Source organism: Tachyglossus aculeatus, chromosome 3, assembly GCF_015852505.1.
Source record: "Tachyglossus aculeatus isolate mTacAcu1 chromosome 3, mTacAcu1.pri, whole genome shotgun sequence".
In the NCBI taxonomy this organism is placed as follows: domain Eukaryota; kingdom Metazoa; phylum Chordata; class Mammalia; order Monotremata; family Tachyglossidae; genus Tachyglossus; species Tachyglossus aculeatus.
This window is the reverse complement of record NC_052068.1, coordinates 90,888,749-90,911,703: the sequence shown is the minus strand read 5'-3', so window position 1 is coordinate 90,911,703 and position 22,955 is coordinate 90,888,749. Positions and strand designations below refer to the sequence as shown.

Genomic DNA, 22,955 nt, shown 5'->3' with positions numbered 1-22,955 from the left:
ACCCCAGTGCATAGTTCATAGTAAGCACTTAATAAATACCACTATAAAATTATAATGCTTCAGGATCTCCCCAGATCCTCAGGAAAAAATTATCTCCCTTCAATAAGATAACATTCTTCACACAAATAACTTTAGAGGATTCTCAGTCAGAGAAGTGTCTTAATCGATCCCTACAAAGTGTCCTGATGTTACCTTCACATTTCAATGGCAAAATCATATGGCAATTCTCATTAGTTTTGGAGAGTCAGCGAGGGCGGGGAAAAAGCCCATAGGATTTTTTTTATGGTATTTATTAAGCATTTTATGTGCCAGGCACTGTACTAAGCGTTAGGGTAGATACAAGTTAATCAGCTTAGACACTGTTCCTGTCCCACCGAGGGCTCAGTTTTACTCCCCATTTTACAGATCAGGTAACTGAGGCACCAAAAAGTGAAGTGACTTGCCCAAGGTCCAAACAGATACGTAGTGGAGCCAGGATTGGAACCCAGGTTCTCCCAACTCCCAGTTCCGTGCTTTTTATCCACTAGGCTACTCTACTTCTCTGGATTTGGTTCTGCCTCTGAGATCATCGACTGTGCGTCATGTCTGGGGTGTAGAATCTCAGGGGCAGAGAGATATGACCCACTGAGTGGACAAACGGTCATTTTCCACTCCAAACTGCACTCTGCAGGAACCGTAGTTCGAAACCACACCTCGGCCTTGCAATGGAAGTAAATACGAAATGAAGAACTCTGAGAGGGTCAATTTATTAAGTTCATTAAGTTCTTTTTAGTCATGTTCTCAAGGAGTCACCTTTTTGACCATCCAAGCACTGTATGTGAATTCTGGGCAAGAAGTGGACTCCGCTGGAACCGAAATCCTTGAAGAACAGCTGCTGGGGCCCAGGAAGAGCTCCGGTAAACTCAACTTGTGGCACAACACCTGATTTTACTAGGCAAGTCAGTGAATCCAATCATATTTATTGAGCGCTTACTATGAGCAGAGCACTGTACTAAGCGCTCGGGAGAGTACAATACAACAGACCCACTCCCTGCCCACAATTAGCTTTCAGCCTAGAGATGAGCTGACAGTCTAAAGACAAGCTTACGGTCTAGATTTTACTAGGCGGTTTGGTTAGAAAATTGTTCGGGAATTAGGGAGAACTAATCCAACAACAGAGTCTGTCTGAATTCAGCACAATGTGGTGATGGAAGAAACGCTTGCCTGTACCGCACGGCCTTGCAGAAGGGGAGTATCACAAGCTGGCTTTCCTTCACGTAGAGTTTTGTAAGAACACAAACTCCACATTATACAGGAGAACCAGTGTCACAAGAGAAACGAGGGTGCTGCTAGGCAGACCCAGCGGGTTCTTCCTCCATGATAACACAGGGACAAGACTCATGCAAGGAAAGTGTCAGAGAGGGCCAATTTACCATGAGTCTTTCCAAATGACGATAGTTAGCCACAAATGATAACACCTTATTTTAAAACTCTGCATCCCGGCTCCAGAAAAAGACAAACAACTGACGCATTAGGCTTATGATCTCACAACAGACCACAAAATGGGGTGAATATCAACAAAAAAGCATGACAAAGGGGCAGCATCAGTTCAAAATGGATAAGTATCAAGTCCGTAGCAACGTGATCTTGTTAGTTTCTGCAACTATTCGACAGCTAAGCAGCGTGGCTCAGTGGAAAGTGTACGGGCTTTGGAGTCAGAGGTCATGGGTTCAAATCCCAGCTCCGCCACTTGTCAGCTGTGTGACTTCGGGCTCACTTTGTACATATTTATTACTCTATTTATCTATTTATTTTACTTGTACATATCTATTCTATTTATTTTATTTTGTTAGTATGTTTGGTTTTGTTCTCTGTCTCCCCCTTTTAGACTGTGAGCCCACTGTCGGGTAGGGACTGTCTCTATATGTTGCCAAATTGTACTTCCCAAGCGCTTAGTACAGTGCTCTGCACACAGTAAGCACTCAATAAATACGATTGATGATGATGATGACTTAACTTCTCTGTGCCTCAGTTACCTCACCTGTAAAATGGGGATTAAGATTGTGAGCCCCCCATGGGACAACCTGATCCCAGCACTTAGAACACTTAGAATAGTGCTTTGCACATAGTAAGTGCTTAATAAATGCCATTATTATTATTATTCTCCCAATTGCCTACAGTCTATCTCCTCCTTTCTGCCCGACCTCCCATTCAATTAGCAATCTTGGTCCAAAGGAAGGGGACCAAGGTTTTCAGGCCTGGAGACAATCAATCAATCAGTGGTATTTACTGAGCACTTATTAGGTGCGGAGCACTGTACTACAAGCTTGGGAGAGCCCATAATGAGCTTCCAGTCTAGAGGGGGAGATGGACAAAGGGCAGTTCTGGCACCACTATCACAGCCTGGCTTAATGGCAAGACCTTGTGCAAGTCACTTAACTTCTCTATGCCTCAGTTACCTTATCTGTAAAATGGGGATTAAAACTGTGAGCCCCACGTGGGACAACCTGATTACCTTGTGTCTACCCCAACACTTAGAACAGTGCTTAGCACAGAGTAAGCACTTAACAAATACCATTATTATTATTATTATTGCACCTTTAAGAATGGTCTTAAAAAGTAAAGGAAAAGAATATTATGAACAGGTGACGTGAAAAAGACCATTAGAATTAGAACAGAAAAATGGTGGTCAGAAGAGAACTTAAAAAAAGAAAAAAAATCTCCCTATAGGAAGACTTTTCCTATGTTTGGTTTAAAATATTCTCAGTAAACCTGTCCAAAGTACATTACATGTCTGTGCAGAGAAACATGCCAACGCAATTACTTTTTACCTAAGGAGGCGGGGGCGGCTGATGCCTCCCTAAGTAACCCAAAATCCCTTCAGTTTCTTCCATATGCAAAGCCTGGTATTTTTTTTTGTTTGCTACCCAGTGTTATTTTTTATTTTGCACCTTAAAACTCCCCAAATTTTAGAAGCCTCTGCTCAAAAACAGCTGCTCCTTTCTTGGCTGCAACTTGTCGGGCTGGTCTGTCTGCTGCAGTTCTAGCTCAACATTCATCTCTCATGTCATAGTCTCTGAGGCTGCACTTCACTGCATTCTTGAAGAATTTCCTGTCCCCTCTGCTTTCAACTGCTGCATTTCAGCACACCATTCAACAGCTGTTTGGGCATCCTAATATCCTCCATTCCCTGCCGGCGAAGTGGTGTTGAAGAGGAGTATAACTATATTCCAGGAACGCTTGCTTGATTCTGTCTTGCCTTTGACGTTACGTTACGAGAAGCAGCTTGGCCTAGTGGAAAGAGCACAGGCCACGGAGTCGGAGGACTTGGGTTCTAATCCCCGCTCCACCATTTGTCTGCTGTGTGACCTTGGGCAAGTCATTAACTTGCTGTGCCTCAGTTACCTTATCTATCAAATGGGGGGGATTAAGACTGTGAGCCCTATGTGGACATGGATTATGCCCAACCTGAGTTTTCATTCATTCATTCATCCAATCATATTTATTAAGCACTTACTACGTGCAAAGCACTATACTAAGAACTTGACAGAGTAAACAATAAACAATAACAGTAGACACATTCCCTGTTAACAACGATAACAATAAACAAATTCCCTGCCCAAAAAGAGCTTAGCTTGCATCTATCCCAGTGCTTAGTACAGTGCCTAGTAAGCACTTAACAAATACCATTAAATTAAAAATTATGTTAGGCTCAAAGTTGATCCTGAATCGACTTCTCAAGAGGTAACATCTGTGAGGAGCTCGGGTCTCATATGCATACAGCAGGTTAGACGGTTTTATGGCTCTGTACACCTTCAATTTAGTTTTTAGAGCTGCGACTTTATGGGTGTGCAATGTATTCCCAAAATGGGACTATTCAGACATCCACTGTTCTGCTGCGGGGGGCTGTTGCTTCTTGGGGAACTAGGCGGTGACCAATATTTTTAGGCTGCCCACTTGGATGAGACTTTTTGGAGGGACTCTCATCGTTAGCAGGACAGACACTTGAAGTTATTTTCCCAACAGTGGTGATGGTATGTACTGAGCCTGGTCTCCTTTGCTAGCTAACAGCCTGCCCTGTAGTCTGGCTGGCTGGGGAAAGGAAAAAAAAATTGGTATTTAAGTGCTTACTACGTGCCAGACACTTTTCTAAGCCCTGGGGTACATACAAGATAATCGGTTTGGACACAATCCCTGTCCCAAGTGGGGCTCACAGTCTTCATCTCCATTTTACAGATGAGGTATCTGAGGCCCAGGAAAGTGAAGTGACTTGCCCAAGGTCACACAGCAGACAAGCAAAGCCGGGATTAGAACCCAGATCCTTCTGCCTCCCAGGCACAAGCTCTATCCACTCAGCCATGCTCCTTCTGGACCACGGAACAAAATATTATGGCATGTACCCAAAAGCAAATAGCTACTCTCCCCTCCTCGATAAATACCATTTGATTGACTGGTTGAGCCTCTTGTATGTTGGTGAGTAGGGCGAGCAGGGCTCTAAGATCCCCTCCTACAGATTGTAGGAATGTGCAGGCCCCTTCCTCTTCTCCACTGTGTCTGTCGGTCCATTACCTTAGAGAAACTGTCTCGAAGAAAGAACAGAAAGTCCTCCATTGTCGGAAGGATCCTTGCCACAGTTTTTCTGGACAGGCTGCTCAAGAATACAGTTAACTGTGTGCTCTCTGGATGGCAACGTGCCTCAAGTCAAAAGCCCAGCTCAGCCAACATGACCTACGCAAGAGAAGAACCAGAAGCAACACCAAAACCCAGGTCTGCCTATTGTGTGGTACTCTCCCAAGTGCTTAGTGCAGTGCCCTGTGCACAGTAGCACTCAATAAAACACTACTGGATGGGTAAGCTAGTCAAAGACCTTAGAGAGTCATTGACAGGCAGGTGGTTTTAAACTGTTTTTCAAAGTCAAACGCTTTGGACTGAAATGCACCTGAAGAAAACCGAGACCACAGATGCATCTGCAGGAGGGAAGGTGTATTTCCCACCAGGGATGTTCACTGGGAACCCAGGACTTGATGCAGTCCCTGAATATTGCTACCTAGTCAAAATAGTATTCAAGGAGGCATAGAACCAGAAAACAAAATCAAGAAGGCTAGTAGATCCTTAAAGAGATCTGGAAAACTTTGCGAACACACGGGCGCACCACACTTTGCTGTGAGCCCTTGGACCTCCCTGAAATGTCATCAACGTCCTCTGGCTATGTCATTCCTGGCTCCTCAAAGTAATATCCATTTCTAGGTGACGAGCCTGGATCATCCTCAATGAGGATCTGCAACACAGTGAGCTCCCCCTCATTAAGGCAAGGCTTACTCCCCCCCCTTTAATAATAATAATAATGATGGCATTTATTAAGCGCTTACTATGTGCAAAGCACTGTTCTAAGCACTGGGGAGGTTACAAGGTGATCAGGTTTCCCCACGGGGGGCTCACAGTCTTCATCCCCATTTTACAGATGAGGTAACTGAGGTACAGAGAAGTTAAGTGACTTGCCCAAAGTTACACAGCTGACAATTGGTGGAGCGGGAATTTGAACCCAGGACCTCTGACTCCAAAGCCCGTCTCTTTCCACTGAGCCACGCTGACTGTAAGCTTGCTGTGGGCAGGGAATGTGTCTGTTTATTGTTATACTGTACTCTCCCAAGCGCTTGAATACAGTGCTTTGCACACATTTAGCGCTCAATAAATACAATTGGATGAATGAATGAATGAATGTCCACAGAACACAGCATTATTGGGTGGTACATGTGAGAAGCGCAGATGACGGCCAGAGACTGTTCTTTGGAGAACTGAAACAGAACCCACACAAAGAGAGAGAGAGAGAAGAGAAAGAATTTTAAAGCCTGGGTAAAGCAGGATTTCAAATAACAAGACATAGCAGTGGACATTTGGAACAGCAGAAGGAGACAAATCAGTCTGGCATGCAGCAATCGGGAAAGAAGGGGCTCCCTTTTGTTTTTTTTAATTTATTCAATTGTATTTATTGAGCGCTGCGTGCAGAGCACTGTATTAAGCGCTTGGGAAGTACAAGTCGTCAACATACAGTGACCGTCCCTACCCTTTTTCTCAAGTGTTTTCTGGGTGCCAGGCACTGTACTAAGCACTGGAGTAGATATGTTTGTTTTTTAAGAAATTTGTTAAGCACTTATTCTGTGCCGGGCACTGTTCTAAGCACGGGGGTAGATACAAGCTAATCAATTTGGATCCAGTCCATGTCCCACATGGGGCTTGCAGTCTTAATCCCCATTTTAAAGAATAAATAACTGAGGCACAGAGATGTTAAGTGAATTGCCCAGGGTCAAACAGCATATAAGTGGTGGAGCCAGGATTAGAATCCAGGTCCTCTGACTCCTAGGCCTGTGTTCTTTCCATGGGGCCATGCTGTTTCTCTCTTTGACCAAAGGCCTTGGAAAGAGTAGGAGATCAAGTGGAAAATTTAAGAATGGCAACAGGGGCTGCAAGAATAAGTAAATACATCAGCTTCTCGGAGTTACCTGTCATGCTCGTCATGTGGAATGGAAAGTTACTCATTAATAATAATAATTATGGTATTTATTAAGTGCTTACTGTGTGCCAAGCACTGTTCTAAGCTCTTGGGTAGATACAAGGTAACCAGGTAGCCCGTTGTTGGGCAGGGACCATCTCTATATGTTGCCGACTTGTACTTCCCAAGCGCTTAGTACAGTGCTCTGCACACAGTAAGCGCTCAATAAATACGATTGAATGAATGAATGAATGGCAGAGCCAGGATTAGAACTCACGACCTCTGACTCCCAAGCCACTAGGCCACTAGGCTAGACTCTAGACACTAGACTCTTGCCACTAGGCCATGCTGCTTTCATTCACTGATCTTTTCAACCACACCATGGGAGAAATTCACTATCAGCTGCAATATCTTCGAGAAAAAAGGACAGAGAAACCCACATGTAAAAATCCAGATGTTGTAACTTCCTTTCTAGGTGAAATGTCTCTCTCCAGAGCTAACCAAAGCCTGAGTTAAAAAGAGGGGGATTTTCTTCAAGAAGCAACATCAGGCATAGTTAGCCAGACCAAATTTTCAATGTTCTTTACCACTCTCACGGAAGAAACTTCCAGAAGCACTTTCGGTGAAGGAAGAAGTCAGGAGCTTAAGGAAGTGGGGCTCAGACACAAGCCTGCCAAGGCCATGTTCAAAATCTTCAGGCTGACCCTGGATCTAAAAAGGAACAGGTTACCTGAATCCTGCTCCAGCACATAAGTAATCCCTACAACTACTTGAGGAAGTCCTAAGGACATGGTGTGGCCTAGTATAAAGAGCACGGGCCTAGGAGCCAGGGGACCTGGGTTCTACGCCTGACTTTGCCACTTCCCTGCTGTGTGACCTTTGGCAAGTCACTTCACTTCTCTGTGCCTCAGTTCCCTCTTCTGCAAAGTGGGGATTCAGTGCCTGATCTCCCCCCTACTTGGACTGTGAGCCCATGTGGAACCTGATTATCTTGTATCTACCCCAGTGCTTAGTACAGTAATTGGGACAGAATAAGCACTTAATAAATACCATGATTACTATTAGGAGGAGGAGGAGTAGCAGCAATAATAAAGGAAGGCCGCTGCATGTTCACTTTTGTCGGGGTGGACAGTAAATTCTTGGCACCAGGCACTGCCTAGAAACAAAGGGTTCGTCATTCTTCGATTTGTCAACCCTTTGTGAAAACTCGAAATGGTTCCTCTAGTAGTCTGCAGACCTACTCAGTCTGCTCATCAAGAGTGACATAAAATTTCTCATCAAGACCATTACTAATTGAGGAACGAAACTGTGTGTAGGAGCACAGCAGAAGACACTGCATCTGTCCTAAAAGGGATTTTGAGTTAATGTATAAATCATGCATAAAATGACAACAAAAAATAATTAAGAGAATGTGAGCATAACAAAAATAGCACACACAGTTGTTTCCTATCCTTTCCCAAAAAATATTTTGGGGGTGAGTATAGACCTTGGCTCCTCTCAGGATCGCACCTGGAGAGTTTCCAGGACTTTATCAGTCTCAGCTACTCATTTTTTCATTCAGTCGTATTTATTGAGCACTTGCTGTGTTGGGAGAGTTCAATAGAACAATAAACAGACACATTCCCTGCCCACAGCGAGCTTACAGACATTAATATAAATAAATAAATTACAGATAAGTACTGTGGGGCTGGGAGGGAGTAAGAATAAAGGGAGCAAATCAGGGTGATGTAGAAGGGAGTGGGAGAAGGGGAAAGGGGGACTTAGAGAAGGCCTCCTGGAGGAGATGTGCCTTCAATAAGGCTTCGAAGAGGGAGAGAGTAATTGTCTGTAGTATTTGAGAAGGAAAACAAGCAGAGGCCTACCCATTCCATTCCTACCTTGGACTAGTGAGTGGAAGGCAATTTATCACAAGTCAAAACTCACCTGCACTATACAGCAGTGGCACGGGAAAGAATCAAGGGTGGAGACTTGTGTTTACTGCACCGAAGGAGACAATGGTTATCCACTGCCGTATTTTGACCAAGAAAACTGTATGGATACACGACCAGAACGATTGCAGATGGAGGTGGGGCGTTCTGGGAGAGATGTGCCAATGGCGTCGCTATGGGTCGGAAACGACTCGACAGCATAAGACAAGACAACTTAGACTGTGAACCCCATTTAAACTGTGAACTCCTTGTGGGACAGGGACTACAGCCAGCCTGACTAACTTGTATCTACCCCAGTGCTTAGAACAGTGCTTGACCAATAGAAAGTGCTTGACATTTAGAAAATGCTTAACGAATAGTTTTTAATAAAACGAACATAAACCTAGATGGGGAGGGTGTGCCTATTTAAAATAACCTTTGTTAATGCAAACTGCATTAATAAAGGCATCACGAGATTTCATCTTAAACACTGGAACTCATCGATGGTGTGGTCTGGGTGCTTACTGTGTGCCGAGCACTGTACTAAACGCATCAGAGAGTCTGAGGTCCAAAACCAACAAAGAAGGGCGAGGGTTAGGCCTCCCAGTCCCTACGTCTTTGGAGTCCCCCAGTGAAATTCTTGCCCGTGTGCTCTCCAAGTCTGCACTATTTAATCCGATACAAGGGGCATCCTCCGCCAGGACAACGAGATGGTTAGAAGGAGTAGCAGCGTGGCCTAGTGGATAGAGCACAGGCCTGGAAGCCAGAGGGACCTGGGTTCTAATCCCGGCTCCGCCGCTTGTCTGCTGTGTAACCCTGGGCAAGTCACTTCACTCCTCTGGGCCTCAGTTACCTCACCTGGAAAATGGGGGTGAAGACTGTGAGCCCCACGTGGGACAGCGACTGTGTCCAACCTGATTAGCTTGTATTTACCTCAGAGCTTAATCAGTTCTTGGCACAGAGTAAGTGCTTAACAAATAACATAAAAAGGGTATTTTTACCCTTTTTTACCCTCTCTGTCTGTATGTCTGTCTCTCTTCCAACCCCCGTCCCCTCCCCAACCCCCAGTAGTCTCCCTCAAACAACCCCCAGACCACGCTGACAAGCTGCTACGTCTGCAGACAGGTTTCAAACTACAGTTGGGTTGGGATGGCCAGGATCCATTCCCACCTAAGTCAGTCAATTGTATTTACTGAGTGCCTACTGTGTGCAGAGCACTGTACTAAATGCTTGGGAGAGTACAATATAACAATATTGGACAATAAAACAATATACAAGTACAATATAACAATATACAATATGACAGAGAAGTAGCGTGGCTCAGGGAAAGAGCCCAGGTTTGGGAGTCAGAGGTCATGGGTTCTAATCCCGGCTCCGTCTCTTGTCAGCTGGGTAAGTCACTTGACTTCTCTGTACCTCAGTTACCTCATCTGTAAAATGGGGATTAAGATTGTGAGCCCCATGTGGGACAACCTGATTACCTCGTATCCCCCAGCGCTTAGAACGGTGCATGGCACAAAGTAAGCACTTAACAAATGCTTTAAAAGAAACAATAGATGGACACATTCCCTGCCCACAAAGATCTTATAGTCTAGAGGGGAGATTGTCAAGCAGGTGTTAGGTTGGAGAGAAAACACCAGACCAGAGTTCACACATGAACCTCACCAAATTGACAGTCAAGCATTAATCTGGGCAACAGTAAAGGTGGCTCTTGCTCTCAAGGATTTGATTTTTTTTAATTGGGGGGTTCTTGGGTTACTCTCTGTCTAGACTAAAAATAACATCTCTTTTGCACCTGGAAAGTCAAATTCATAACTGGGAATGTAATGGTGTTTACGAATTAACTATGGTTTCTGTTAAGTGCTTACTATGTGCTAGACACTGTTCTAAGGGCTGGGGTAGATACAAGATAACCTGGTTGGACACAGTCCCTGTCCCACATAAGGCTTACAGTCTTGATCCCCATTTCACAGACGAGGTAACTGAGGCCCAGAGAAATGAAGTGATTTGCCCCAGGTCAACACAGCAGACAAGTGGTGCAGCTGAGATTAGAACCCAGGTCCACTGAGCACCTAATGAGTCAATGCATTGTACTAAGCAGTTGGAAGAAGCACGCACCCATTCCCTGCTCAAAGGGACCTCACAATCTAACTTGCGAGACCGAAAAACATTTATAAAGAGTGTCCACAGAAAAAAGAACAAGGATCTGAAATTAAAGGTTTAACGGTAATTCTAAAAGATTTGTCATCTCCAAAGGATGTGGATAAAATTTTTAAACCTCAGCCATATCTTGGCCCTGGGACACTAATAAATCAATCATTTTAAGCCTTGAGTGGATGTTAGGACATGCATCGCATTTTTTAAAAACATGGAATTTCAGTCCACATTCATATCGACATGGTAGCCTGCTTAAATTCACATACACATATTGATATATGTTTTAGTAAGAATGCACACTTTAGAAAACGGGGGGGCTATCTGGTTGGGGTGCTCCGCAGAGCCCTCAGCACAGAGTTGTGAGCAGGATTTGTTGATGAGCATTCAGGTGCGCGCGTCACTCGTCACTACATCACTGATGTCACCACATTCAAGATGCCTGGAATGATTTCCGCCCTTTCAAAAGCCAGAGGTGAAACTACTCATGCTTCCTCTTCGAATTTCAGAATTATCAAAATGGAAATGCGATCCAGAAGAAGGCAGCGAGTCTTCTTCAGAGCAGGACAGCAAGGAACAAACAGCACCCTGTTGAGCGCTTACTGTGGGCATGAGCACAGCATTAAGCAGCGTGGCTCAGTGGAAAGAGCCCGGGCTTTGGAGTCAGAGGTCATGGGTTCAAATCCCAGCTCCGCCTATTGTCAGCTGTGTGACCTTGGGCAAGTCACTTAACTTCTCTGGGCCTCAGTTACCTCATCTGTAAAATGGGGATGAAGACTGTGAGCCCCCCGTGGGACAACCTGATCACCTTGTAACCTCCCCAGCGCTTAGAACAGTGCTTTGCACATAGTAAGCACTTAATAAATGCCATCATTACTGTTATTATTAAGCGCTTGAGAGTGCACAGAGTTGATGGACACGACCTCTCCGCCCACAAGCAGCCTACCATCTACAAGGCACTACGCTTTCTCCTCAGCTCCTTCTTGGCTATAACATCCCCGGAAAGCTTCCCACCTTGGTCCGGAGGCTGCTTCCAGGAAGCATTCCTGATCTCCGGGCCACAAGGAAGGTAAGGGGCAGGGAAAAGGCCCACCAGACTATAGGGTGCCTTACAGGCTCTAGGAATAAAGCATTATACACTAGAAGACAACAATAAGTGAAAGAAAAGGGCAATCGGGACAGGTGGCTGAGAGCCATTTCAAGCATGAGGGCCAAGGATAAAGCCTCTTACCTGTTGCTCCTTCAATCTGGCCGCGCTAAGTTCGGAGAGGGACAGAGTGAGCTTCTCTTGCTGTTCCGACAGATATTTCTGATAAAGGCTCAGCAGTTCCTGGCATTCCCTGTATTGCTGCTGAAGAGGTGAGAGAGCAAATTAAGGGAAAAATTGGACCTCGATGTGGGTATAGCCCCTCCGTAGCTGAACCCGCCAAACCTAAACCGAGTTCAGAGGCGATGATTATGTCATTTGATTTGTGGCGAGAGAGAGAGGCAGGAGCAGGAAGATCCTGAGGCGTCTTATGAGGAAAACCAAAAAGATACAACTGATATAAAGGGCAGTAATATTCTTCCCATTCAGAGAGACATTTTCTCCCACCTAATGCTGAACAAATGAAAACAAGAGTGGGTGGAGGGGGTGACACTGTTTTGACTGGGACAATTACTACCTCTTTTATATATCGTCACCTAACCAGATGACACTATGAGGGATACTGTTGCTTTCGCTTTATTTATAAAGCCAGCTAAGTAGGTAAATGTTCCATTTTTTGGAAACCACAGCCGTGTGACTGGGCAGATTTTTTTTTTTCTGAGCACTATCAGTAGAGGATTCGGAAGGCAAACACAGCCAACTGACCACCTCTGCAGGTCCCAGGATAACAGTGCTCTGGAACATGAGCCCTGGGAAAAATGGGACTCGAGGTGAATTGATCAGTCGTATTTATTGAGTGCTCACTGCACGCAGAACACTGTACTAAGCATTTGGGAGAGCATGATAAAATCAGAGTTGGTAGACCTGCCGACCATATGCTTATCCATATCCACTGGGGTCGGATTAGGTCCGGGCATGCCTTCCTCAAAAGAAGCTGAATCCGTTCTTCACTTGTCATTGTGCTAATTCCCTTCCTGGCTCCCTTCCGTCCCACGACCACCATTTCTGCTTTCTTCCCACCCCCACTCCCACATTTAATTATGCACTGGCAGCTGGAATAAGGCTCACTGTCCGAGGAGATTACTCGGTATAAATACTTTAAAAACAAGTAGTCGTAATTAAGGAAGGACTCGGTGTTTCTTAAATGCATAAAATGGAACCCGATTTCGGTACTCCTTAACATTTTTGTGAACTAATCATTGCTTCTGGGCAGATTCCTGTTCTAATCACTTTCGCCAATCATGACTGCATAAATAACTGACTGCTTCATTGTTCCCATTAAAATCCTGTTAAAAAGAAAAAACCAACTAGCAAGATAGGACTTGTACAGGAGATGCTGGTTTTTGGTGAAGGGGACAGGCTACTCAGCTTTGCGACTAAATTAATAAGGAGAGCTTGTGGAATACTTTACTCAGCATCTTAAGAAAAATAATGACATAAACAATGGTCTAAATAAGCTAATAGGTTTTCAGAGTCAATCCATCTCAGACAAGACCGGTTTTACATTTTTGTGCATTTTGTCAGCTAGCTCCCAAAGACTGGAATGATTTGTGGTGGTCTCAGGAGCCTCTGCCAGCTATGATGTATATAAAAGGAATTTTTTATTCCAGCTGTAACCATAGGCAGTAATGTTTATAGTAGGTGAACATATTAGCCTGGACACAGGGTATGAATTTTACTCTCAAAAAAGCTGGTTCAATTATACAGCCTAAGAGTTAAATGTCAGTATTTGAAGACAAATTATAGGCAAATTCATTTAAACCCATGTTATGTGGCAGAATATAAAAACAGACAGTCCTATCTTTATCAATTTTTTATACCCTTCTCAATTCACCAGACTTCCCAATGTCCCCCTCCTCAACGTAATGAGGTTTCTACCCCTCCATCTGTCCAGTGTGATTCATTTTAGGATCATGTGGGCGAAAAGCACATCTCACAAGGTTTCGGGTGGGGGTGGAGGGGTGTACGGGGGAAAACGGACACAGCTAGTTTTATCCTACCCCAAAGAAAGAAAACAGTAAAACTTCCAGAATAAGTCAACAGATGAGAGGTATGTAGAGCCAAACTGTGACCCAAGAAACAGAGCCAAATGTAATCAACCACCAAGGGCGAATTGGGCCATACGACTATTACACTCAAGTTTGGAAGCGAAGCCATTTTTTATTTGGGTTTTTTTTAAAGTACTTACAAGACAACACCTTAATGGAAATTGTTATTCAGGAGGATCACCCCCAGAAAAACAAACGTGCTTCATCTGCTAATGAAGTTACGAAGGTGATTTAATACCATGCCCATGTACAGGGGCCAGTGTCTAATTCCCATCTATATAGTCTTTCCCACCGCTTAGAGCTGGAGACACATGGTAAGTGCTTCATAAATACTATGACCACTACATATTGCCTATTATTATGACCCCCAAATCACCCTGCAATGGGGAGAAGAGATACTGGCACCCAGAGGGTTGGGGACAGAAGGAGAAGAGGTGGCTGAGAAGGGGGCAAGTCCTAACTTCGCAGGTTCCAGGGTAACAGTGCTCACGCTTGAAGACTTCTGGGGCTTCAACTTTCCAATCAAGGCAGACCAGGACCCACAGAGAATAAAGGAAGGAGGGAGGATGGGACCCTTCATAAATGTAAAGCGATGATCTACTTCCCTGGCCTGCTTTTTTTTTAATGGCATTTGTTAAGCGCTTACTATGTGCCAGGCACTGTACTAAGCACTGGGGTAGATACAAGCTAATCCGCTAATCAGGTTGGACACAGTCCATGTCCCACATGGGGCACCATTTGCCATCTGTGACGCTCGGCCTCTATATTTCATCTTGACGGGACCTCTCCTTTCTCCGGCCCAAAAGGTGAGCTGGAAACCGAATTCCTCATCTTCCCAACCAAACCATGTCCCTCCCTCTCCCCCTTCCTCTTTACGGTAGACAGCACCACCATCTTCCCTGTCTCAAAAGCCCGTAACTTTGGTATCATCCTCGATTCACCTCTCTCATTCAACGTCATCAAATCTTGCCGGTTCTACCTTCTCAACATCTCCAGATTCCTCCCTTTCCTCTCCATCCAAACTGCCACCACGCTGGTCCGAGCACTTCTCCTATCCTGCCTTAACTACTGCATCAGCTTCCTCACTGAAGTGCCACCTGTCTCTTCCCTCTCCACTGTGCTGCCCGGAACGTTCTGAAAAACCATTCAGTCCATAACGCCCCACTCCTCAAAAACTTCCAAAGGTTGCCCATCCAGCTCTGCTTTGAAGACAGACTCCTTACCGTCGTCTGTAAGGCACTCAAACAGCTCTCTCCCTCCTACCTGACTTTGCTGGCCTCCCACTGCAACCCAACCCACACACTTCGCTCCTCTATCATCAACCTACTTTCTGCCCCTCGATCTTATCTATCCTGAGGCTGACCCCTTGTCCACGTCCTTCATCAGGCCTGGAACTCTCCTCCCCTTTGTATCTGACAATCCATGACTTACCCACCTTCAAAACCCTCCTAAAATCACAGTTACTCCAAGAGGCCTTCCCTAACTAAGCCTCATTTCCCTCATTCCCCCTCTCCACCATCCCCTCTGCATTAACAACGCATCTGGCTGTGTACCCCTTAGGCACTTTGATACTCACCCCAACCCCACAGCCCTTATGTATATATAATAATAATAGTAATAGTACTTGTTAAGCACTTACTCTGTGACAATCACTGTACTAAGTGCTGGGGCAGATAGGTCCCACACAGGGCTTACAGTCTAAGAAGGAGAAACAAATATTGAATATTCATTATTCAATGAGAAGCAGCGTGGCTCAGTGGAAACAGCACGGACTTTGGAGTCAGAGGGCAGGGGTTCAAATCCCGGCTCCGCCAACTGTCAGCTGTGTGACTTTGGGCAAGTCACTTCACTTCTCCGTGTCTCAGTTACCTCAACAGTAAAATGGGGATTAAGACTGTGAGCCCCCTGTGGGACAACCTGATCACCTTGTAACCTCCCCAGTGCTTAGAACAGTACTTTGCACATAGTAAGTGCTTTATAAATGCCATCATCATCATCAAGATGAAGTAACAGGCACAGGGAGGTGAAGTGACTTGCCATGGTCCTACAACAGGCAAGTGACAGACTCTGGATCAGAACCCAGGTCCTCTGACTCCCGGGCCCTTACTCTTTCCAGATCCTTAGACTCTATTTCCCCTAGCTGCGATTAATTTAAATGTCTGTCCCTTCCTGCGGACTGTAACCTCCTCATAGCCAAGGAACGTGTCTCCCAACTCTACTGCAGTGTTCTTTCCCTAGCGCTGAATACAGTGCTCTGCAAACAATAAGGACTCAATGAATATCATTGATTAAGTGAATGATTGAAGTTCTGCTAGCCGCTTATGAAAGATGGAAACCCCCTTTCATTCTCAGGGTCACAATGCAAAGATGAACCGCTAACGGAGCCTAGGTGGCAGATCTTTCTCCGCCTAGACTGTAGACGCTAGACTGTAAGCTCCCTGTGGGCAGGAAACATGTCCACCAACTCTATTATACTGTACTTTCCCAAGCACTCAGTCCACTGCTCTGCACACAGTAAGAGCTCAATAAGACCAATTGAGTGACTGAGTGACCTAGGACTCTAACCACTAGACCACATTTCCTTTTACCTTGGCAAAGAGAACTTCAGTTCCCTGACCTGCCTTTTACAACCGATTCATTTGTGTGTCTTTCTTCCTTCAAATATGTTTTAAAGCTAAACATTACAATGGCCCGGTGCAAACTACTTGAAGGTAGTCTCAGGCTTTGAAATTACTCCTCTCTTCCCCTTCAGAGCCTTATTGAAGACACATCTTCCCCAAGAGGCCTTCTCTGCCTAAGCCCTCCTTTTCTCTTCTCCCACTCCTTTTTGCATCACCCTGACTTACTCCCTTTATTCATCTCCCCCCTCCCAGCACTTATGTAACCTATCTGCAATTTATTATTTATATTAATGTCTGTCCCCCCCACGAGCCCCCAGACCACAAGCTCATTGTGGGCAGGGAATGTGTCTGTTTATTGTTGTATTGTACTCTCCCAAGAGCTTAGCACAGTGCTCTGCACACAGTAAACACTCAATAAATACGATTGAGTGGCTAAATAAATATTATGCTAAAGTAGGAGTCTAAAGGAAACAGAGAACTTTTTCCACCTTGCTATCATCACTAGGGCTCTGGGCTAGAATTTTGCAAAAAGACAACACTGCGCATTTTCTGGTAGGCACCGCAAAAAATCAGGATACGAGGCCCAAATGACATGGGCCGGCTTTGTGTTCGGTGATGATATATGCACCACAGAATGGATTTCTGGTAATAATAGAGAAAGATTGATTCCAAGATGAATTGGTCTGAAGGGCTAGACAAGAACTGCACACGAGTGTTGCCGCCCTGTTATCAAGTTGTGGTCTGTACCTGAAGTACATCCTGCTGATCTGCGTCGGAGATTTGCCATTTAATTAAAAGGGAAGTTTATGGAAAATTCTGAGCAGCGGTGCAAGAAGGCAGCATTTTTCAATCTCCTGATGAAAAGAATCTGCTGCTGAAGAGTACAAACAGCCCTGAAACTTGCAGGGGGGAATGAAAACCCTCCTCGGAAAGGGAAAGAGTGGGAACGGGTACAAGTAATCTCCACCCCCTCCTCTCTAGAGCCTCCCCTTCCTCTACAATCAACACGAGCAAACGATGAGGCGAGGAAATGTCTCTAGTTAGCATACTTCATCCAGCGCTTGGTGCTCTCAAAGCATTTTACAATCACTGACTTAATCCACATAACACCCGGTGCGGTTGGCATTAGTATACCTACTGAAGAGATTAAATGTCACACTACAAACCAGTGGGAGAGGTGGGATTAGAATTGAGAAGTTTCTAACTCTGTCCTTTGCTTACACCATTAGACCATGCAGCCTGCGCGTGCAAACACCTACACCTCAGAGACCAGCGTTGCAGTTATCAGTGCATTTTATTTTCTGAGCAATCCTTTTTAAGGAAGCACTGGTAAATTCTACATTTTGGTATTTTCAGAATTTGACCTAAGGTTAACACGGGGCAGAGCTTGGGTCTACTTTATAGATTCCCTTTCGCACAATCCTTGAGGTTATATATATTTTATAAAGTTCATGGTAGCGGAAGTTATAGTCAAGCCTGCAAAAGCATTTCCACTTTAAATTCTAATTTTTACCTGCTTCTAACTTGCAAAAAAATTCACCTGTTTCTCTGAGTGTCCATGTTTAGTTTCAACCAAAGGGAATTGCTCTTTGCTTTTTCAAAGTCTGATTTAATCAATTCAGCCTTTTGTGAATTATAGGTTGAGAAAAAAAAAACCACAACCCACTCTTCCTCCCATCCCTTCCCTCTATCTCCTCTATCTTTAGGGTTTTCGGGATCTGACCTGCACAAAAAAATGATTGAAATTTGAAATCCTCAAAATTCACTTGAGGAAAATTCAATGTAATGGAAAAGAAATATTAAAGAACTAAATTCACAGGTATTTAACCATTTTCATATGGCTGATTAAAATGAAGCAAAACCTGAGTGTATACTACTGCAAAACTCAACAGTAATGTTAAGCATTGCAGATATAGCAGGGTAAGTTTTACGGCAAGTTACCCTGAAGTACAGAAAATCCTTGCGCTTCAAAGGAAGCGATGTGGCCTAGTGGAAAGAGCACAGGCCTTGAAGTCAAAAAGCCTGGTTTCTAACCCTAGTTCTGCCTGCTCTGTCTGCTGTGTGACCCGGAGAAAATCACTTCACTTGCCTAGCCCACTTGGGAAATGGACTGTGTCCAACCTGATTAGCTTTTATCTACCCCAGCGCTTTAATACCCTGCCTGACACATAGTAAGCCCTTCAAAAATACCATAAAAAGGGACCTGGAGAGGTAATCATCAGATCTTTAAATTATATATTACGAATTATTAATTTATATTAATGTCTGTCTGTCCCTCTAGACTGTAAGCTCATTAAGTCTGGGACCGGGTCCACTGATTCTGTTGTATTGTACTTTTCCCAAGCATTTGGCAGAGTGCTCTGCACATAGTAAACACTCAACAAATACCATGGATTCACTGATTGATCATGATAATAGGAATAATTTCATTTTAAGTTGGAATGACATTTTCATTGTTCTACATTGCTAAAACATCAATTCACTTCTTAAGATCTCTGGGAAGGTAGGTTGTGAGGCATGCATTCCTATTTCAAAGACAGAGCAACTGAGGCACAGAGTGGTTAAGTAACTCTCCTGAAGATAACCAGTGGGGTAGTGGAAGAACTGGGACTAAAACCCAGGTCTACTGATTAATAATAATAATAATTATGGCACTTGTTAATCTCTTACTATGTGCCAGGTACTGTTCTAAGTGCTGGGGTACATACAAGTTAATCAGGTTGGACACGGTCCCTGTCCCATTCATACTCCTATCCCCATTTTACAGATGAGAGAACTGAGGCACGGAGAAGTTAAGTGACTTGCCCAAAGTCACACACCAGACACATTGTGGTGGAGTCGGGATTAGAACTCAGATCTTTCTGATTCCCAGGCCCGTGCCCTATGCACTAGCCACACAGATTTTTTCCACTTAACCACCCAGCCTCTTCTGTGGTGGTACTAGGCTTTCAGACTGACGGTCCAAGTTGTGTGTGTTATTAAGACACGTCGTGGTGGAGTCAGGATTAGAACTCAGATCTTTCCGATTCCCAGGCCCGTGCCCTCTCCACTAAGCCACACTGATTCTTTCCACTTAACCACCCAGCCTCTTCTGTGGTGGTACCAGGCTTTCAGACTGACAGTCCAAGTTGCGTGTGTTATCAAGCTCCTTGTGGACAAGGAATGTGTCTAACAACTCTGTTGAGTTGTCCTCTCCCAAGGCTTAGCGCAGTGCTCGGCAAACAGTAAGTAGTCAATAAATTCCATTGATTGATTACTCATCAACCTTTAGTCAAGGCGAAACACCTCACGAGATCCCTGCCGTGCTCTATGAGACTGGCTTTCCAAGCAGAAGAGGCCCTATTCCATTTAGGGGTAATTCCACAGCCTCTCTAAGGAACCCATTCCAGAAGCCCATCACTTGGGGCCCCAAGACTCACTTTGGAGAAATTCTTCCTAAAACCTGACCTGAAATTGTCATGTTACGACTGAAGCTAATTTCTGCTTGTGCCCTGACATCAGAGTCACCAATCTCTGTATATTAACCTTCCACCTCTGCCCATGAACTAACGCTTAGAACTGACTACAATTACAAGTAGCCCCTCAGCCTTCTCTTCTCCAAGTTCAGTAACCCATTTCTATAGTGCCACCCAACACTTTGAACATCTTTTGAGCCCTCTCCAGGTTATCTCTCCAGTTGGGGAACCCAGAATGAGATGTAATGAGGATTTGATGTGGATTCTAATGTTCCTAATGAGGCTCGAAGGAGGATCTAATTCATGCTGAGTCAAATGATAGCCATCACTCGTCAAGGATACTGGTTGATTATTCCAGCTTCTACACAGGCATCTTTAGTCACACACAGCATCGTAAGTCTTACACCTGAACACGAGAAGCAGTGTGGCCTAATGGAAAGAGGTTGGGCCTGGGATTCTAATCCCATCTCTGGCACTTATCTGCTGTGTGACCTTGGCCAAGTCACTTAACTTCTCCGAGCCTGTTACCTCATCTGTAAAATGGGGATTAAAGCGCTGAGCCTCAAGTGGGACAGGGACTGTGTCCAACCTAATTATCTTGCATCTATCCAGTGTTTAGTCCAGTGCCTGGCACACAGTCAGCAACTAACAAAGGCCATAAAAAAAAAGAATTCCTAATCAACATCCCCACAGCTCTGCCCTTCCTTTTCTCAAACTTCCCTAGACCAGCTCTCTCCATTTGGATGAACCACGCATCTCCCCCTACATCCCCTTCTGCCTCTAGATCATCATCATCATCATCAATCGTATTTATTGAGCGCTTACTGTGTGCAGAGCACTGTACTAAGCGCTAGGGAAGTACAAATTGGCAACAGAGACAGTCCCTACCCAACAGTGGGCTCACAGTCTGATGTCCTTAATCTAGCCACTGTAACCTAACATTCCGCTTTCCTTTTATATTTCTTTCTCCTTCACCTTTTGAAAAGAAACACCAAAAGTCCTCAATATGAAAACCTGCAAACCCCCATTTCCTTTGGCCAAATTCAAGTCTCTCTTGGGAAAGCTCTAATTTTCTTTTAGCACTGTTAATTGGACTCACACTGGGTCTAAAGTCCAAAGCAGTGCACACCTCTGTATTAGTATAAAGTTGGAACTCAGGTATCACTGTGGGCAGGGAATGTGTCTGTTATACTGTTATACTGTTGTGTTGTGCCTTCCACACACAGTAAGCGCTCAATAAATACATCTGACTGATTCATGGGCAATGTTGGAGGGTTGGTGACAAAGAAACAGTAACTGCTGCATTCCCCGACCCCATAACAACATCGACACTAACCAAGGTGTTAATAATGATAATAATAATGATGGTATTTGTTAAGCACTTGCTAAGTGCCAAGCATTGTTCTAAGCACTGGGGGAGATACAAGATAATCGGGCTGTCCCACATGGGGCTCACAGTCTTAATCCCCATTTTAAAGATGAGGAAACTGAGGCACAGAGAAGTTAAGTGACTTGTCCAAAGTCACACAGCTGACAAGTGGCAGAGCGGGGACTAGAACCCATGACCTCTGACTCCCAAGCCCTTGTTCTTTCCACTAAGCCACACTTCTTCTGTGTTAGTGGAAAGCAGTATGGCCTAGTGGAAAGAGCACAGGCTTGGGAGTCAGAGGACCTGGGTTCTAATCCTGCCTCTACCACTTGCCAGCTGTGTGACCTCGGACAAGTCTCTTCATTTCTCTGGGCTTCAGTTCCCACATCTGCCAAATAGAGATTCACCCCCTGTTCTCCCTCCTAACTACAATGTGAACCCCAAGTGGGACCTGACGATTTTGTATCTACCTCAGTGCTTAGTTCAGTGCTTGGTATGTAGTGAGCACTTAAATGCCACAGTTATTGTTGTTGTTATTATGATCATTATTATCATTGTTATTAATAAAGTCGGGGCAGCACTGGTAGAGGTGTCTGTGGGGAGGTGATTGAGATTCCACTTGTCCTGGGCAGAAGCAAAACAGGGAGGAATGGTGAGGAGATATGATCTGCCCTGGATCTTGACCAAATGAAAATCAGTTCTTAGAACATTCCCCCCAGAATTTTCTCCTGGCTGTCTCGGGAAAAATCCCCATGGGCCAAACAGGATTTTCCCAAAGTCTCAGAAGACGGTAGCCCCTTTCCCCCTCCTCTTCTCAGCCCTTAGAGGTCACCTCCGCCCAGAGTCGATGGGGAAAGCTCAGTCGTCAGGGATCTGATTTTTGGACCTAACTTCTCTACTGCAATTCCCTGTTCTTTCATTCACTTAATTGTATTTGAGCGCTTACTGTATGCAGAGCACTGTACTAAGCGCTTGGGAGAGTACGATATAACGCTAAACAGGAACATTACCTGCCCACAACGAGCTTAAGGCAAGCCCCGGCCTGAGAGTATGGCACACCACTCTAACTGGGAGGAATTTTTAACCAGGTCTGATTATTTGGCCCCTCGGGCATGAAATTCTGGATTTCCATGCAGTGGCAGGTTGAGAGCCAGATCTGGAGACATTGCTACAGGCACAGGGAAAGTGTCTGCCTTCTAGGGAATGTGCCCGCTAACTTTGTTATACTGTACTCTTTCAAACACCGAGTTACTTCTTCATATTAATGTCTGCCTCTCCCTCTAGACTGTTCACTCATTATGGGAAGGAAGCATGCAGTTCTCTTCCAGGTGCTTAACATAGTGCTCTGCACATAGTAAGTGCTCAATAAATACTTCTGATTGATTGATTGATTATAGTGCTCTGTACACAGTAAGTCAGTCAGCTGTCATTTACTGAGCACTTACTGTGTGTGCACTTACTTTCTCAGTGCCCAGAGAAAAGAGAAACGTTCATGTAGAGGTTTATTACCCAGACTCTGAAGGTGCTGAAAAGACTGGAGGTGATAAAACCGTTTAAGAACAATTTCACTTGACTCGTTCTAATTCAACGGAGCTTATATGGGCTGGTTAGGAAAATAATATTAAGAAACCCGAAGGAGACCAGGCAGCCAATCGACGCGCAGAAGTCCAACAGTACGCAGAAATAAACAGAGCGAGATGGTATCGTATTGCATCATTAACGTACAGCAGCATGGTTTTGCCTTAATATTTTAATACTATTGACAGCTAGATAAATGAATTCGAG

At 44.6% G+C, this 22,955-nt stretch overlaps 1 protein-coding gene across 1 annotated transcript in view; it reads right to left on the bottom strand.

The window, feature by feature from the left end:
* Positions 1-22,955, bottom strand: part of KIAA1328 (KIAA1328 ortholog) — a 338,663-nt gene that overhangs the window by 163,175 nt on the left and 152,533 nt on the right. The window contains exon 6 of the mRNA XM_038744068.1: positions 11,762-11,889. Within this exon, the coding sequence (XP_038599996.1) occupies positions 11,762-11,889 (128 nt within the window). The remainder of the gene's footprint in view (positions 1-11,761; positions 11,890-22,955) is intronic.